Source organism: Topomyia yanbarensis, unplaced genomic scaffold, assembly GCF_030247195.1.
Source record: "Topomyia yanbarensis strain Yona2022 unplaced genomic scaffold, ASM3024719v1 HiC_scaffold_269, whole genome shotgun sequence".
NCBI lineage: Eukaryota > Metazoa > Arthropoda > Insecta > Diptera > Culicidae > Topomyia > Topomyia yanbarensis.
Genome location: NW_026683458.1, coordinates 26260 through 45796, shown reverse-complemented (window position 1 = coordinate 45796; position 19537 = coordinate 26260). Strand labels below are relative to the sequence as shown.

Here is a 19537-nt window from a genome sequence, read left to right as displayed (position 1 = left end):
ATAATAATCAAAATAAAAGTTTCCCTTTTAAGCTAATGAAGAATATTAATTAAAATAAAAGTTTTATTTTCAAGCTAAGAGCGAAATACTCTTAATTTTACCAATATTTTTTTCTCTGTGTGTATATCGAATTAACTGGTTTGATGGTTTGCATTCTATACAAATCAAGAGTTTTTATTTAGAACGTCGTAATCCGTTAATGTGGAGGTGATAATAAAATAAATAGTTTTTTACATGCCTTAATTGTTAAATAATATTAGCGCTAGCTTCAGCGACATTTTTACGTGCGATTATCTTCAGTTGATCTTTTTTAACCCTGCAATGGTTTCATCATTTTTTCTATATGCAGACAGTTTAGTGGGGTGCATTCTAGGGGCATGCATTTTTAAAAATCAGCGAAATTAAATGCATTTCTTTCCATCAAAATATAAATTCGTAATGTATTTTGCGTTGTGTGTCATGTATTTTGCTTTGCGTGTAAAACGTCAAAACCCTACAAAAAACTTGCCCTACTTTCAGCAAAACGTCGAACAAAGTGGATAAGCGTAGGACGTTTGCTAAACAAACTTTTCTGTGAGGGAGTGCAAAGTTGTTGTAAAAATGGAAATTAAATGCATTTTTTTAACGTGATGCAAATTTGTTTTACATACTTAGGCCAACGTTGCTTAGGCTGTGAACCATTTGGCGATTTTTTTAAACCTTTAGTTAAAATTTGGCAGTTCGAAAGTTATTTTGTCTTGAATGGAAAAATCTAACCGAGAGAGCGAATCATTTCAAAAGTTGACATATGGATAGTTATTTAGAATTGACAGCTGCGATGACCACAAGTTGGTAGAGGTGTGAATATTTGTCGATATTTTAAAATTAGTTTTTTTTCTAATTACATTAAGTATGACAGTCATAGCCTCGAAAAGTAAACATCCACATCATGAAATAACCCAAACAACACGTTATCGTGTTAATCTTCATCCCTTAATTTTGTATTGAAAAATATTGAAAACCTCAATTAGGTACAGAAAATGTTCCACCTTTTTATTCTGCATCATGGGTAAAATTTTAACCATCGAGCTGTCAAATTTTACTATCGCTCTATCAATTTTAACCATACTCCAGAGTTAGGTTATTTAGCAAATAACTTTCGAAGTGTCAGATTTTAACTAAAAGTTAAAAATTTCACCAAATGGTTCACAGCCTTAGAGTGATCTGCCCCTAGGCTGCATTCGTACCACAGAACCAAAATCGCTCTAATACGCCTGAATTTTATTGAATTTATAATTATATCCAATTTATTCCAAAATCATTCGAATAGTAGCCTGTTCAAAAATATTCTTGTTTTGTCTATTTTATTATGTAATATGTCATTTTTTAAAGAAGAAGTCTTTAAATACGACAAAATTTCCTTTTTCTTAATTTTACTATAACTCCGGTAGTTTTTATCCGATTTTGACCATCTATGAGTAGAAAGAGTAAAAATCGTGTGTGCTAATTGTTTACTTCAACAGAATTTTTCAAGAAAGCTGACTGGAACCTGTGCTTCCAAAGTTTCAGGTTTTCGTATGTTTTATTTTCAATAAGGTTTTTACACAAAATTTCACCACCTTTTTAATGTGTCATACACCCCATAAGAAATACATTGCGACGAACCGTGCGCCGAACAGCTCTACGAATCTTGCTGCGACGAAAAATAATCGTCGCGTCTCCTTTGGAAAAGCACGAAGAATACTGTTTCAACATTGTTCGACGCAGAGTTCTCGCAGTAGATTTACAATAAAATTTCATGACACTGTAAATTCACATTAAATTTTATTGTTTTCGAGAAAAAAATGTATGAAGAAAAATCAAAATTTTTAATGTTAAGATACATAACCACCCCCTTTACTGTAAAAATCGATTTTATATGGATATTTACAGTAGAAATGATAAAGTTTATTGTTTTTGTATTGTAGCACAACACTAGAATTTATTGTAAATTATTTTAAAACTATTGTACTGTCACTGTACACGAAAAAATAAAACAACCCGCAGAATAAGTTCTATTAACTTAAATTTAGGTAGTTTTGAGTCTTGCGTCGCTTTTGCACTTATTAGTGTTGTCAAAAAAAAATAATAAGGAATAAGGTACTTTTGAGTTGTTTGAGGTATACTTAAAATTAGGTAGATTGAACTTTAATTTAGGCATATTTAACTCAAGGTTGAGTATAAGAAACCTGTCAATGAGTTGTGATTTTTGCCGTGGTTGAAGGGAAACTACCTTCAACACGGTTTACCTAATTTTACCTTATTCCATGATACCCCGGGATTGAGTCAAAAGGGCTCAACTTTTGGTAGTTTTTCGTACCCGTGTACATTTCTATTTGGGTGGGAATAGACTAATCGAATGGTGCGATGTAAAAAAATTTCCGAATTAGCTACATATGACAAAACACTAACGTAAACGGTTTTGTGGGGTACATTTGCACCCCAAACAAGCTTTAAACGGGCACTGTTAAGTTGGTCAAATGAAACAAATATTTTGGACCTGCTTTAATTGAAGTTTTAAAACCAAATTGATTTATGAAACAGATAAATAAACCGTTACAGAATAATAGGGATTGCAAACAGCTCTAGGTACAAATGTACCCACAAAACCGTTCTAGGGTTAAATAATCATTGAAAAGATTTAATTAATTGTCTGACCCTTTGAATTAGTCGCACCAAAAATGCTCGAAAGGCGCGTTTCCAATGGACAATAAAATCGAAAGAGTGAAATGTACACCCGGTTGAACATTTATACCAGTTATGTGTTGCTGAAAATTTTATACCGGTTTGATTCGTTAAGTTGAATATGACAGATAAATATACTGAACGAAACTGACATTTCGTTCATTGAGTCAATCAAAAGTGCAAGAACGGTGCGGAGAAACTCCGTGATTGAATTTTCGCTTATCAATAAAATTGATTCGTGTTACGTTTTTGTTCATCACAAACGGTTTGATTCCATTCGTTTTGATTCAGTGAATGTGCCTAGCTACAGTTGAATGTGTTATATAACAATATAACGTGTGTAAAAGTGCTAGGGATGGTCAGCTACGAACTTTGATTAGAGCTCTTTGGCTACCAGTCTGAACAGACTGCACAGCACTGATGGCGTACCGCGAGTGACTACGATCTATCATTAGTGGAATAACAGGAATAAAGTGCAAAGTGGTTCCATAGGCATCGTTGTGAAATATATAAAAATATCCAGCGCAAGAGAACGCTATTGTGTCAATCTGTCGATATAACTTAGTGTTAATTTAGTCCAGAGCAGAAAGCTTGATAGTAAAATTATATAAAAAGAAGGAGGCGATTTCCTCCCATATGCAAGCGATAAAATAGTTCCTTCCAGCTGCTTCTCCCAACCTACCTACCCAACTACTAAGCTCCACTGCGTTTCTCGCCCTTGCTACCTCCGGCATTGCAGTTTTGATAAACGGACAGCTCGCGAAAACACACGACAGATAGCGGTCAGCGCAGAGTTTAATATCATTTTATTCGGTGGTGCTAATCAGAAGACTGATTCGTTGGTAGTGAAATTCATTTTACTTTTGTGGCTGATTTCTGGATCTATGATCTGAACTGGTGAAAAGCGGCCCGAAACGAGTAAATAAAAGGAACTTGTCAATCAACTGGGGATTAGAGTGCGGTAGCAGCAAAAATGGTATGTGGTGTCTGACTGTCAACAGAGATTTAAGGGAAAATTGTTGTCAAACAAAATTGAGTATATTTTTTTTAAATTGTGTTAATGTGTCCATCAAGAGGCTTCAATTCTTATTATATGGGGAAAATATCAGCTATATTTGTACTCACTAGGTTTTGAGAGATGTATCTATTCATAATCGTAGTTTCCATGCTAAACTAATTACAATTACTTATTCTTGTATTTGAAAAACGCTTCATACACTATAGGAACATGACGCTATTGCTAATGTGGCTGCTATAGTTGTACATTCCATTGATTTCTCATGGGACGTAAAACTAAACGAATGTATCCTATTTGGCATAAAGCCATTTAGCATAAGGACATAAGGTATTTGGTATGAAGGTCACTAACCGGTCATTTGGCATAATGGCCGTTCGGCATAAAAATCGTTTGGCATAATGGTCATTTAGCATAATGGTTACTGACTGTACTGCAAACGTTGTGGCAAAATACTTTCAACGGAATATTAATTGCCTTAAATATTTTTGCTTTGATACTAGGTGTAAACCCACACAATACCGTATTCAATTAAATTACAATTACAAAATCACAGATTTGCATGCAAAATATGCTTCCAACGCAACAATTAAAAAAATTCTTACCACCCGTGCTCTCTGACTTTGCTATCGGTCAGTCGGACTTTAATTAGCCATAGCCCCCATGTTTGGAAAAATAGGGCAAACGAGCGGCTTTGCTAGCGAAGTGTCTCCGCTTCCACACGCCGCTTTTTTCCCGTGCTTATGCCATATCAGGAATCAGAATATATTGGCTTAAATGGCACGTTCCCCGTATGCAAAGTGGTCGGAAACACCAAAAAACGTGAACTTAATGCACTAGAAAACAAACCATCGAATATATTCACAGCCTGTCTTTGAAGGAATTGTTCGTGTGAATATTCTCCATAATGTGATAAAAATTTAAATTAGGCATGGCTTACTATGATCGATATAAAAAAATGAACTTTTTATACTGACGAGGTAGGAAGTTGGTGTCTTCGACAGACAAAAAAAAAAAAAAAGTTTTGGAAATGCTCGTAGTGAAGAATTTTGTTGAAGAACCTGAGTTTGTAGGACTAAAAGTTATCAACTTATAAGGCGTTTTCTATGGCAACCCCTTTAAATCTAGTTTTTTTAATATAATTTCCATTGTGACTTTTCGTGCAAACGATGTACTAGACAAATGTGGAGGTATTAAAACCACATCATATTGTTGAAGACTGCACGTGTAACCTAAAATGCACGAATAGGCACTTTTTTCACTCTAGACTATGCACAATAAGGATAAGAAGGTTTGGTCCGTTCATGTTTTCCTACCTTTTCCATACAAAAATGAGCATAAAATTTTTTTCAATTTTTTCCGTAAAATTTAGTTATTAATGACATGACATTCTTTTGAAAGTTCCGCCCCTAGGTTGACGGGTTTGATGGTAATGCAAACATCATAAAGCAGCACCTGACAGACAACTGCTTTAAGATGGTTATTGCATTACGCCTCCTCGATAGTAATGCATCGAGGAGACCGAGAGGACGTATGGGCCTTTTTATGTTTTGTATTTTTTCATACTCCGCATGAGCCCAAACTAACAGTCAGCCAACAGCCTGTGCACATTGGCGAAGCAGGTTGGTGGATCGCCGTGGATTGCCTTTTCTGTGGGCTTTGTTTGCAAGCATTGTTGAACAGCTTAATGGCAATGTTTATGGGCACAGCCCGCAGTGGGGTGGGGGTCATTGCGTGTGTATTTATTGGTCAGCTTTGTCATCGTACACAGATCAATAAAATAAAGAAATGTAGAAATAGAAACCTATTAGATAGTTTTTAGTACTAGTGTACAATGGTTATATGCTACTCCTTTATCTATCTATGTGTGTTCGTCTGATAATTTGTGACAGCTGGATCAGGGATTGGATGTAGAACTGGCGCATATGATAGAATAGTTGATAAATCCAGTGTTCAATATGTACATTCGATTCTATTCATTCGGGACGATTGGATTGATAAATTAAGGAACAATGTGTTTACCGACGCACGTGAATATCCATTCCCGGTCAGCATGGCATGATGAAATCCTGTTTTTGTTGTAGTTCTATTAGTTTGCTTTTCCACTACTGATGTATACCAAAAATAATATCGGTCAATTTATACACTACTAGGTAACCTCTTTGCATCTTATTCCTTTATTTGGCATGTTATGAACCCTTTTATTACGATATCCTAAATTAGATTCATACTAACACTCACTCACACAATTAATTGCATATTTTGTCATATACACTCACAACCTCTCCCATTCCAAACGTACAAACGCTCGTTCACTAGACAAAACGTTCCACGGCGATAAGGCCGGGAACTCTAGTGATATGGCGAAACTGACTCTTCTAGCATCTAGCACTAAAAATTAAGCATCAGACTCACGTTCCGCGCGCATTCATTCAAGAATACATGCGAATGGCCACACGATTTTAACGTCGAATTTATGCACACAAAGTTACACACACGCTAGCGCAAGCGGCAAACACGTTAACATACAAACGCTCGAGTCTTTCGCGATCACACTACCCACGCCAACAGATAGATATGCACCCCTGGACTTGAACGCCAAAACTCACACCTTCCACGCACACACTACCACAGGACTCATAGTTAGACTTTACATACAATGTCACACGCAATAATTACAGGTTTTCGTTTGGCAACCGGGGAAAGTACATCTCAAACGCAGAACATCTGCAACAAAAAAATTTGCTCGTTTTTGTATGGAAAAGTAAAAAAATATGATGAAGTAACCTTACCCTATTCATAGGGTTCTAGAGTGCCACGGACCAAACCTTCTTACCTTTATTGTGCATGGTCTAGACAGTGAAAAAGGCGCCTGCTCATGCATTTTGGCTTGCACCTTTCTTTCTTATACATTGTCAAAGTTGGTGTAAAAAATTTAAAAATCTTCAATAACTTTGAAACGAATGAGTATTTCTTCATATAGTCTTCAACAATATTATGAGTTTTAATACCTCCACCTTTGTCTAAAACATTGTTTGCACGAAAAGTCACAATGCAAAAAGTTAGATTAAAAAGACTAGATCTAAGGGGGTTGCCATAGAAAACGTCTTACAAATCGATAACCTTTAGTCCTACAAGCTCAGGTTTTTTCAACAAAATTCTTCATTGCGAGCATTTCTAAAAGTTTGCCGAAGACACAGACTTTCTACCTCGTCAGTATAAAAAAAGTTAATTTTTTTAGTTCGATCATAGTAAGCCATGCATAAATTCAATTTTTATCAGATTGTGGAGAATATCCACACGAACAATTCCTCCAAAGACACCCTGTGAATATATTCGATGGCTTGGCCTCTAGTGAATTAAGTTCACGTTTTTGGCGTTTCCGATCACTGCGGTATGTAGTCGGGGATTTGTTCCTTGCCGTGTGTTTTCATCATTTCCTGAGCGGAAGGAAATGAGAAGGATGTGTGGGGAAGTAGAATTGGAAGAGTCGGAAAAATAACAGTACAAAAGTAAAAACAAACAGTAGGCAAGTTAATCTCACAAGTAGTTCAACTCGCCTGCGAGTTAGCCTAAAGCTCTACCACATTGTATAAGAAGCTTTAAAGTGTCTCTGAGTTTCAGTCGTCCAAACATGGTGTCGTCTATGTAAGGACGGCCGAAAACTCGAAATTGCAATTGCGCTACTGCTCGACAGTTTCATATTAGATGATATGAGTTTCCGTGGTCGTATTCACAAAGATCACATGTAAAAGACTCAGCACGCTGAATAATTGCCATGTGATAGTTGAGTTTGCGGTGGCCGGTTGAAGCCCTGTTCAGCATGCCGAAGTGGAGCTTCGAAAAATGTAGATTTTTCGAAATCACTGGGCACGTTTGCTCTAGAAACGTCTTTGTTTGGCGACACGTTTTAGATTTCTTCAATAACTACGGTGCTCGGACCAAGTCCAGGACCGCATTTTTTCCCTTATCCAACTTGTCGAAATTGGCAGGGCAGGCTCAGAACAAACGAAGTCAACTGCTGCGCCTGCCCTGGCTAATTCGTCAGCCCACTCATTTCCAGTAATACCGGAATGTCCGGGCACCCAGACAAGGTAGATAGTGTTGACAATGCTTAGTTCTTCGATTCGGTTTCGGCACGCGATCACTAGCTTGGGCCGGGATTTGTCTGAGCTAAGGGCCTTGATTGCAGCCTGACAATCGAAGCAGAAGTTTATAACTCTGCCGGACAAACTCTGTTGAAGGGCCGATTGTACCCCGCACATAATCGCAAAGATTTAAGCTTGGAATACAGTACAGCATACAGTAGTGAGTGAGATTGTTCCAATCTCATTTCACGATAGTAGACACCAGCACCAGCACGTCCCTCCATCAAAGAACCATCAGTGTATCAGACTACTTGCGTTTGTTGTTGTTTTTGGGAGTAAGAATATCTTCACCCCATCCTACCATTTGCGACCACAATCGTGTATGACTGGTAGCAAGATCAACATGGTTACTGTTCCTAAGCCCAGTAACCTGCAGTCTGTATGCACATGATAGTGCTTCTTGTTTGAGGTGCATGTGTACTGATTTGATATTTAGAAGTGCCTCAAGAGCAGCAGTCGGAGTTGTGGTGAAAGTACCAGTTAACGCCATGAGCGCCATTCTTTGCAGATGGTTTAGCTTTGACTGGACTGTCATCACCTCTCGCCTCTGCTACCACACGAGGCATCCGTATGACAGTATTGGACGTACAATTGTCGTGTAAATCCAATAGATGTATTTAGGTTTGAGATCCCAGGTCTTTCCAAAAGTTCGTCTGCACTGCCCTGAAGGCCATGCACGCTTTCTTGACTCTGAACTCAATGTGAGCAGACCAATTCAGTTTGGAATCCAATATAACTCCAACGTATTTGACTTGATCTGCACACAGTAGCTCAGAATCAAAGAACTGCAAGGGACGAACTTCGGTTGTTATTCGCTTCTTCGTGAAAAGAACCATTGAAGTTTTGCTAGGGTTAACTGATAATTTAACTTGTTGACACCACTGTTCGACAGCCCTTAATGCTTGTGTATTAAGTCAAAGATTGTTCCGATGCAATGTCCAGTAATTAGTATTTGGTAACCGTCAGCAAATCCGAGCTCATTGAGTTGCTTCAATAAGCCGTCGTCAACCAAGTTCCATAACAAAGGTGACAGAAAGCCACCCTGAGGACAACCGCAAATACTCAACTTCAGCCGGTCGCAGTGACGAACAAAGAATGCGGTTATTAAGCATTGCGTTTATCCAACCCGAGATACATGCAGATATCCCATGACTGCTCGTCGCTTCCAGAATAGATTGGAAGGACACTTGAAATGAAAGAAGCTCCTTGCAGCAACCGTTTATGTTTGAGAAGCTCAAAGCTATAAAAGTTTTATTACTGCTGCAAAACTAATATTCTATTCCAGAAAAATTAAACAGGCAAATATTCAGATGCTAGATTCCGCACGTATTCGCCGATCTTTCTCAATCTCCAATCACCTCTTGACAGTCGGTTCGTATCGCGATGAAACGTCAGTGGTTTAACAAGGTCGCTGTCGTTAGTCCGAACATACCCCATCTGGTACAGTGCTGCCGGAACATCCCCCGCCCCGTGAATCCGGATATGGTTCCTGAAGCTTACTGGATACACCATTTCTTATCTCAATCAACGCCAACTTTACCACCGGCCGGAGCAATTCTTGGCCGCTAGGTTCGTACGGTTGCTTGCCGAACTCTCCCGTCTGGTCCTGGATATACCTGCTCAATTTTTCCTCGGATCCAGGTTCTGCGTTTGCCTTCGGCTACATAAACCAAATCGCGAACACGAATAGCTGGGACGTCGTCAAACCATTTTGATCTTCGGTTGAGAGTGGGAAAATACTCCTTTAACCATCGTTTCCAAAGGGCATCCGATAGATACTGGCTTCGCTTATAACTGCTTCGAAGTGTCCCCGCAAGGTCGACCGGAGTTCTCAATGGCTCATGCGCACCCGATGATGGTCCACAAAAAATAAAGTGATTTGGAGTGTTTGTGTCCGCTAGGACGGTCAACAGTATCTCATCGTTTAGCTTACGGCCATCGTCGAGAGCACGCATGGTTTCTTTTACACTACGCACCATGCGTTCCCACACTCCACCCATGTGGGGGGCCGCGGGTGGATTGAACGACCACTGCGTTTTGGCATCAGAAAGGTAATCTTGTGCTTTTTAGGAAGCAGAACAGGGAACCGTGCATCGAAAGATGCGTATCCAGTGTTTGCAGTTCTGCCAAGAACGCGGAGAACTTCAAACTCATCAGCGAACGGACATCGATTGTAGATTGGGCTAGATTTGTCAATACTCACTTGTAATTCAGCGGAAATGTCTCGATTTTTTAATAATATCGTTACTTCGTCGGAAAAGCATTCGGACTGGGCAACTCGCCACAGATGCTGCTCGGCCTTTTCGTACTCACTTCGATCCAAAGGAAAATCAATTGCTGGGACCTGTCGTAGCAAGCACTTCACTTGATGGCCGACTGCCTTAATCGTCCGTATCGGTTGGCCATTTGCTTTCAGTTTACAGTTTCGGATGAAGCGGTATGCAAAAGCAATCGATCGAACTAACACTTAGATACTTGTTGTCTTGTTGAGTTTCAGAGATCTGCATATGATGGAGTAAATACCGCGGTCGAAGTTTTAATTCTGTATTCACCGCGACTTTTCGTTGCTGTGGCCAGTTTTCCTCCGATTTCCACAGCAAAGACGGCGCATGAAACCACCTGCTGTTTATATCCGGCTCGGTATCATTTCCCCACTTTGTGAGGCAGTCTGCAACATTCTCCTTTGACGGTAGCCACCGCCAGTCCTGCAGCTGGGAGTGTATGATAATCTCGCCTACACGATGGGCAACGTACTGCTTGTATCTTCGGCTGTCTGAGCGGATCCAAGAAAGTACGGTGCTCGAATCTGTCCAGAAGGTTGTACTGCAGATATTAAGAGGGTGACAATCGTGGACACGTACCGTCAATCTCGCTCCTAGTGTTGCCGCCTGTAATTCTTTCCTAGGAATAGATTGATACTTGATTGACGCAACTTTGCTTTTTGCCATGACCAACGTACAATAGACTCCCGCATCATTGTCGACCTGAATATATGCTGCGCAGCCTAGTTTACTTGCATCGGTGAACACGTGCAGCTGAATACAATGGGAATGATTTGGGTTAACACTGTTAAAATAGTAGCGTGGAATTTTTAAGTGGGAAATTCCGGGTAAGAGGGATATCCATTTCTTCCACTTCTTATGTTCATCCTCCGGAATTCGTTGGTCCCAATGAATGTCGCATCTCCAAAGGTATTGGATCAATATTTTACCATGAATCAGATATGGTGCCAATAGCCCCATCGGGTCAAATAAACTCATAACGCAGCAGGCAGTTATGCGTATCGTCGGCCAACCGTTTCCAGTCACATACTCAGCGACATCATCGTGGAATTCGGTAGAGAACGTAAAGAAGTCGCCGTACGGGTTCCAAACCAACCCGAGAACTCGTTCCCAGCCATTCTGTTTATCCAGACCAATCTTCAATTGCTTTTGTTCGTTACATTCTCCCAATGCATGCAAAACTTGTTCGCTGTTGCTCACCCAGTTGCGCATTTCGAATCCAGCGTGCGCGTGAATGGTGCGAACTTCTTTAGCTCGCCCTATCGCCTCTTCGGGTGAATCGGCTGAATCAAAATTGTCGTCCATATGTGTCCATAAGTGCTCCCCATTATTGCTGCTGCAGCGCTTGGAAATTCATCGACTGACTCGAGTGCATTTTTGTGCATCACTTGTTGGACAGAACATGGCGAGTAGGTCGCACCAAACGTCACCACATCCATGATGTAAGTATCCGGATCCTGTTGTGCATCAAATCGAAAAAGGAAACGTTGAGAGTGTTTATCCTCCGGAATGATTTGCACCCGGTGGAACATCTCTCTAATATCGCCTCCAAATGCGATTGGTCGTTCTCGAAACGTACAAATGACAGATGGCAGCGATCGTAACAAATCTGGTCCTTTCATTAACTGCGAATTCAGCGACACGCCTCCAACTCGGACTGCAGCGTCCCATACAAGCCGCTTCTTTTCTGGTTTCTTGGGATGTGTGACCACGTTAATCGGCAAATACCACACGCGTTTAGGATTAGCCGCATCCAACTCCCTTTCAGTTGCTTTATGTGCGTACCCTTTCGCCAAGTATTCTCGAATTTGCTGGAAAACGTTTTCGCGTAGTTCTGGATCTTTTGCTAGCTTAACTTCGAGGCCTTTTAATCTGCGTACTACCATGTCCCAGCTGTCCGGAAATTTGAAGTCGTCGCTCTTCCAAATAAGTCCAGTCTCGAACCTATTATCTATACGTCGTGTCGTTTGCTCCAGTATCTCTCGGGCTTGGATGTCGTCCGTTGATTCTAGAAGCGGGAGAGTGCACACCACGGTCTCTTCTAACGAGTATTGCTGTCGTCTCAGCTCATTGAGCTCGTCGTCAATTACTCGCTGGCAATCGTGGAGCCAGAGAAACCCGCTTTCCATCAGCACGCTCTCACTTGGACCGTACACAGCCCAACCGAGTGTACTTCGAACGGCCACGGGGTCGCCAGGTTGACCAACGCGAGTTTCGAGTGGCCCAAACAGTTCTAGGTTCCGTAATCCAATCAGTACTTTCGGTTCTGCGTCAACGTACGAAAAAATGGGTAGACCCTGAAGATGAGTAAAACAAGATCAACAAGATCCAAGACTGTTAGACTTTGTTTTGGTAGGTGTAAGTCTTTTACTGTGTGAGCCCCTTTTAAACAGTGTTGCTGATGACTACCTCGAGCCGAGATTGTGATATCCACCCGTTTAGATGACCTCTCTGTACGCGCCATCATGGATGTCCGGATCAGTTTCAACAGATCGGGTTCGCTATTTATGCCCAATTTTTTCGCCACGCTCATCTCGACAAGCGTCAATGCTGATCCTTCGTCAAGGAAGGCGTAGGTGTCGAGTGTGTGTTGACCACTATACAGCGTTATAGGAATTATCTTAAACAACACTGATCTGCTTACATGTCCGTGTGTATTACACTGTTGGAAAATATCCATGAAATTTAGTCGCCAAGCTTTCCAAAAAAAAGGTCCTAGTTTATAGATTTAGGATTACGATATGTTACCACATTGAAGGTGACATCAAAATGATCGAAAAATATATATTTATGATTGGATAGAGACGGTTCAGTCTCATTTAGAACCTGCCAATTTCCCAGCTCATGCGAAATTCTATCAGAGCAAAGCCTTATGTCTAACACCGCCTCCCTTCCAAACCTCGCAAAAGTTGATCGGTTTCCCACATTCAGAATATAAAGATTTGTATTACTTATGTACTTAGAGATGGTCGGGTTTCATTTTTTTGAACCCGAACCCGAGAGCTTGAAAATTAAAATACCCGAACCCGACCCGAGCCTGAAATTCTAAAAATTTAAAAAACCCGACCCGAGCCCGAAAATTTTAAAATTGAAAAACCCGACCCAAACCCGAGAATGAATATTTTGTAAAACCCGACCCGAACCCGAGAATTTCAAAATTCTAAAAAACCCGAGCCCGACCCGAGCTAGAAAATTTATAATTTGAAGAAATCCGATCCAAACCCATCTTATTAATACGAAGAATCAACCAAAGATCCCGAATGTTCCAAATTTCAAGCACCCAAGTTGGATCCTAGGCTCATCTAAGAATCATAGAATCACTCGAACTTGAAGTAGCACCTTACACGACAGTTATATCTGCCTATGGCAAAACTATTACCGAACGTCGAATTTGTAATGTTCTAAGAAATTTATAAATCGTCGACATCTTAACCGGAAAGTATGAAAAAAACTGCGGCTAACTCATGGCGAAACAAAACAATTAACGATGACAGTTTCAAACAACCTTGCCGGTCGTACTTAACAAAAATTTCTAATTTGTTATCGAAAACCATTCCTGAAAGAGTAGTTTTGTATAATTTATTGCATATATAAGTAAGCCTTGGCAATTGGGTCATTAAATGAATAATAAAATTCTCCTTTTATTACATAAACCGATGGAGTTCTTTTTTTCTAAATGCATCATTTTATATGTTAAACCCTTAAAACTTCTGAATAAATTATTTTTTTTAAAAATGTGAACACGTCCTCGTTTGACACTATCGGTCTTCCTTGACAGTGGATTTAGCGACACGGGTTAGAACTTAACAGTAATTCTAGCAAAAGGATAGGGATCAAGGTAGTTCAATGGATTTATAATTTTGCGTATGAAAAAGTAAATAAAATTCGACTACGTATCTTTAACGTCAAATGCATAGGAAAAAATCAAAAACAGCCTTATGACCCAATTGGCAATCCGTATTCGACAGTTTACACCACGTCGTCCTCGTTACTGGTTGGTCTCCGGGCTGCAACGGCATTCAAAGTTTGTCGAAATTTATATCCCGTAGTGAAAAGTTGAACCAATATTTTCTGACATATTTCCTTTGACTTGGATTATTGATGATTATCATGAAAATAAATCGCAAATAGATATTGGCTGCAAAACACTAATTGTTGAAAGCTCTCTCATGAGTGCTCGCTTAAAAAAATAAAGTTTGCGTATCTGAAGAGAAGAAATTTTGTACATTAATAAAAAATACAATATTTGAGCATCAGTAAATATGACGATTTCCTGCGATTCAAAGGTGGTAAAATTTATTACGGATATATGTATTATGTACTCCATCGATTCAGAGCCTCTCAGATTGATATCTGAGCTGCCCCAAATGATGTGATGAGCATTCGAACCACTGTCGATAATGAGCGGAAGCCCATTTCTGCTACAATATGATACAACGCTTTTGAGATCATCAGAAGGAGACGGCTCGTTAGGCGGTAGATATGTTGAACAATATACATATTTTTTGTCTACGTTACCGACAGTCAGTGTAACTGTGACAACACAGATATCGCAATTTGTGAGCTGCGATATGAGACATGCGTCAATAGCCTTATTTGCAAGAACGCAAGATCGAGGCATTTCACGTGGGTTAGTCGTGCCTGTCTTGTAGTAAGCAATGAAGGCAGTGTTAAGTAACTGGAGATTGATTTGTGCTATTCTAACCATTGTTGATTAAAGAACTGTACAATTCATTTCCAAGATGAATTTCCCAACAACTAGAGGACACCAATCAAGTTGGGATGTTAACGCATATAGCGTGCCATATCAGGTTTAAATGATTCCCATGATTTTCGAAGAAAATAATGGTCCACTGTGTCAGAGATTGCCATAACACAGTAAGGGTAAAACCCAAAATGCTCCGTGCGCGATTGGCATAGACCCTCCAATCATCAAGTCCTCGGCACGGAACTACACCTTGACTTAAGGACTCCTACTTTCAGTCGCTTCCTACGACATGGGAGCAGAAACCCAGGGGCTTAATTCTTGGCTGGATACCACACGGCCTCTGGACAGGTTCGTCTGTACACATCGAAATTTGATAATCGATACCCAGCAAAGCTTCACCGAACTACCATCAGCCGAGAGTCTCAACAAAACCCCAGCCAACAAAAATTCGGCAAAATTAAGTGGATCGTCGGCGAAAAAACTTCGGTGCGTAGAGTGAACGTTCCGCTACGTAATGCAGCATACTGAGGAGTTCATCCAGCTCTTCCTAGGCTCCGTTCGCCATTGAGAAAATTTTAAACCCCTTCAACAATTTTACCTATAGCACGGGTCGCATGACACTATGGAATTGGGCTTCCCTGTTTGGTAGGCTTTAAAGGACAGCTTCGTAGATGGCCAAACCATGCCGAACAGCCTGCTTGGAGCCTGTTACCCCTTAATAACGGTTTTTGAAAATTTGAATTTTGGCCAGCTTTTTCGGTCAAATGCTCCTCTGTGCAGCGGAAGAATGCACGAAATACAACGAGACAGCAAGAGTGGGACAACGCGGAGAAAGGAAGGTGAACCCACCGACTCATCTCAAATCTATTGGCTTGTGTGCATAGGAAGTATGGAGAGGTGAACTTCCATTTGACGCAGGGCACGGATGCTTCCGGAAGTACCTGCATCGGTTTTGTCATGCTTCGTCATTTCTTTGCCCGGAGTGCGTGAACGTGCAAGAGACACCGGAATGCGTGGTCTTCGAATGTCATAGGTTCGAAGAGGTATGCCCGCTGTGACAGTTGACATTATCGTCGAAGAGATATGCCACGACGAACATACCTGTGAAGCTGTTTACAGGACTGACGCGTATACTGTCCGAGCTGCAAGGAGGAAGTAACGAAGGGATCAACAAAGTAGCGACACCGGCTGTGAAACAATAGAGCGGGTTTGAGAGAAATTTCTTCGCCGTGAAACTCTCTGTCGGAGTAGTCTAGATCTACCGCCGGGAACTAGTTGAGTGGTAGTGACGTAGCACCGGGTCCGGGTCATCGGGGCGCTAGCAAATTAGATGTTCTCCCGGAATCGCCGAACCGACCTGAGCGCCATTCTGAGTGATCCGAGTAGAACACAGATTGCAGCAGGAGAATCGGTTTTGGAAGAACTACCTCTCTCCGTCGGTGTAATCTAGGCCCATCTCCGGGGATTAATGAGTGGTATGCGACGAAGTATTGATTTCGGATCGTCGAGCGCCAGTGTACCGGATGTCTAATTCCCTTACAGTTTAAAAAAAGGATACAAATCAAAATTTTGATAACTATCGGGGGATTTCGTGTTTGAGTAACGTATCAAAAATATTCGTGTTTGTTGTTTTATGAGCCTATCTCCGTTCACTGCAAACACTTCACTGCGGACAACTAACACGGTTTTATGCCAAAACAATCGACAACAACCAACCTGCCTTCGTTCAAAACAAGTACTCGATGGATTCGCTGATGGACTACAAACCAATGCTATTTACATGAGTCTATCTGCGGCCTTCGACAAAATCAACCATGATATCGCAATAGCCGAACGGGACAAACTCGGTATTTGTACAAATTGTGCATTTGTTTCGTTCCCACCTCGACGGAAGGCTACTCCAAATCAGAACTAAAGACTCTATCTGTACTAGAAGCCATCTTGGCCCAGTAATATTTCTCCTCAACTTTAAAAACATCAATATCAAATTACAAGGACCCAACCTTTCTTTCGCCGACGGTATGATTTTTTCACAAATACGGGATAAAACCGATGCCGAGTTCCTTCAGAGTGAACTAGAGAGCGTTAGTACATTTGGTGATCTAGCAGAATGGCTTAAAACCCAAGAAAATGCTCAATCGTTACGTAAACACGGAAACGCCATTCTATTCAATTTTACTATCATTTATTCGACTCGAGCATTCGGTCAAATTGACACTCTCACGTCAAGGATCTCGGAGTCATCATATATTCGGCACTAACGTTCAAATTACACACTTCGTACACCGTGGATAATGCATCAAGACAGCTTGGGTTCATCTTCTGAACCCTGAAAATCTCTAAGGAAATCGCTCTATTGCACGTTGGTTCGCTCAACACTAGAACATTGTTCTACTGTTTGGAATCCGTACTACCAGATCGGCGTTGACAAAATCGATGTTGTCTAACGCCGGTTCATACGCTTTATACTCTAACATCTTCCTTGGATAAACAGATTTCAGCTGCCGAGCTACGAAAACCATTGTCAGGTAATACAGCTCCACACTCTACACATCCGGAGGGACTGCTCTCGTCCTCTGTTCGTCTCGGACTTACTGTCTGCCAGGGTGAATTACTCTACAATCCTCGGATGCCGGGATTTTCAAAACTCCCTCCAGCGATTATCCTGTAGGAGAACCAACTATGGCTGTAAGAGCGCTGACTTCTGCGTATTCTTAACAGTGTGGCGGCGGTATTTGACTTTCACTTCATGAGGAATTCAATATAAGCAAAAATATTGTCCATCCTTAAATGTAATTAGTTCAAGCAACCACCTTTGGGGTCAGGGGGTCTGTTGCTAAAGATACAACAAATCAGCAAGTAAACAAAGTTATGCTCCACCCGGAACCGCTGGACTGACTTCGATATACTACCGGTTTGCCCGCGGAAGAGGAGAGAGGCAGGATAACAACTGACATCAGGCTGCAAGGCCGGATACGTTATAGTATAAGTGTGGCCCCGGAGAATGGAGTTTCCGGCCGTAAGCAGCTTAGTGAGAACGAAATACCGTTTGTATGCAGAATACTTGTTCTGTACTTGGCTGGGTCTTTGCATGGGTCGGCTTACGGCAATGTTTACGTATTGAGTTGTACCAAAAAAAAAAAACAGTCTGAACTGAATCGTGCCCCTCTTAAAAATTTTATTCACTGCAAAACACTTCTACTATACTGTTTCTATTTTTCTCTTCTACAACACAGAACTTTCTTCGTTTCGGCCAATCGGCGGACATCGACATCGTTTTCGACGGGGCTGAAAACCGGCAAAGTGCCGATATCAAAACCGAGGATGGCAAAAAGGATAAGTATCTCCTTTACTACGACGGGGAAACCGTCAGTGGAAAGGTTAACATAACACTGAAAAAGCCGGGCAATAAACTGGATCATCAGGGCATCAAAGTGGAACTGATTGGTGAGTGTCGAAGCGCGTCTTCATTTTCATTTTCTCTTGCAAAAATATTATTGATTAAATGGTAAATACACGTTCAATGTTAGGTGTAGCATTGGCTAGAGAAGCTTGCCTTGATAGTGAATTATTTATTGAATTGAAGCAGCTAGTTGATGCGGGAATGCCAAGTTTATCAGTTGAATATGAATCTTACTGATCGAATTGTGCTTTACAGGTCAAATCGAGCTTTATTATGACCGCGGGAATCACCATGATTTCCTCAGCCTGGTTCGCGAGCTGGCTAGACCAGGAGATCTCATCCAGAACACATCGTATCCGTTCGAGTTTGCCAACGTCGAGAAACCATACGAGGTGTACGCTGGGTCCAATGTTCGTTTGAGGTAACAATTTAGCATGTGACGGGAATGGAAAATTATTCAAAAAAACAAAATCTGCTTCGCAATAGGTACTTCCTTCGAGTAACGATTGTTCGCCGTCTGAGCGACATCATTCGCGAAGTTGACATTGCAGTGCACACGCTATCCAGCTATCCGGATACCAACAGTCCCATCAAGATGGAAGTAGGCATCGAGGACTGTCTGCATATAGAGTTCGAGTATAACAAAAGCAAGTAAGTTAGTCGTTATTGTGGAAAGCTACGTAATAGGTTTATTCAAATTTTTCTTCATTGCAGGTATCATCTGCATGATGTTATCGTGGGAAAAATCTATTTCCTACTGGTGCGCATCAAAATCAAACACATGGAAATTGCTATCATCAAACGGGAACAGACAGGTTCTGGTAAGATGATTTTTTTTGTATGGCAGTGTTTAATTTATGACTGAATGTTCAGAACTAACGTACTCTACTTCGTGACTATGCAAATGTGTTAATGTTGCCACATAACGTAGAGGGTAAATTTTGTCAGCATTTCATGCATAGTCAATTTTGGCTTTTTTCGGGAATTTGGCTCGTTAACCATTATCTTATTTATCATTCCTATTACCATTCGGACTGACGCGTAGTCATCATACAACTTACTTTTTTGAGATGTTTGCCAGTTCTAAAAACAAGCTTCACTTTTGACATTAGGTTCGCTCTGCTTTGATAGGATGAATGGACAGTATGCACTCTATTTTCAATAACAGGGATGGAATCATTTTTCTGGCGAACAAAGAAAAATGAAACCCGTGTTTAATTTTTTTTTTTGTTGTGATTATATCCCTTAGGGTTTAATCTGTTCAACAATTATTCTCCA

At 40.8% G+C, this 19537-nt stretch overlaps 1 protein-coding gene across 1 annotated transcript; it reads left to right on the top strand.

Moving 5' to 3' along the window:
• The first annotated feature begins 2856 nt into the window (after positions 1–2856).
• Positions 2857–19139, top strand: LOC131695072 (vacuolar protein sorting-associated protein 26-like). Its single transcript, XM_058983601.1, has 5 exons — positions 2857–3679; positions 18093–18303; positions 18515–18680; positions 18746–18910; positions 18974–19139. Exons 1-5 carry the CDS (start codon positions 3677–3679, stop codon positions 19122–19124), a joined length of 696 nt encoding a protein of 231 aa, XP_058839584.1. The 5' UTR covers positions 2857–3676; the 3' UTR covers positions 19125–19139.
• The last annotated feature ends 398 nt before the right edge of the window (positions 19140–19537 follow it).

Coding starts and splice junctions, on each gene's coding strand:
- LOC131695072 (XM_058983601.1), top strand. Junction 18,304..18,514: donor CATCAAAGTGGAACTGATTG/GTGAGTGTCGAA, acceptor TGTGCTTTACAG/GTCAAATCGAGCTTTATTAT. Junction 18,681..18,745: donor GGGTCCAATGTTCGTTTGAG/GTAACAATTTAG, acceptor GCTTCGCAATAG/GTACTTCCTTCGAGTAACGA.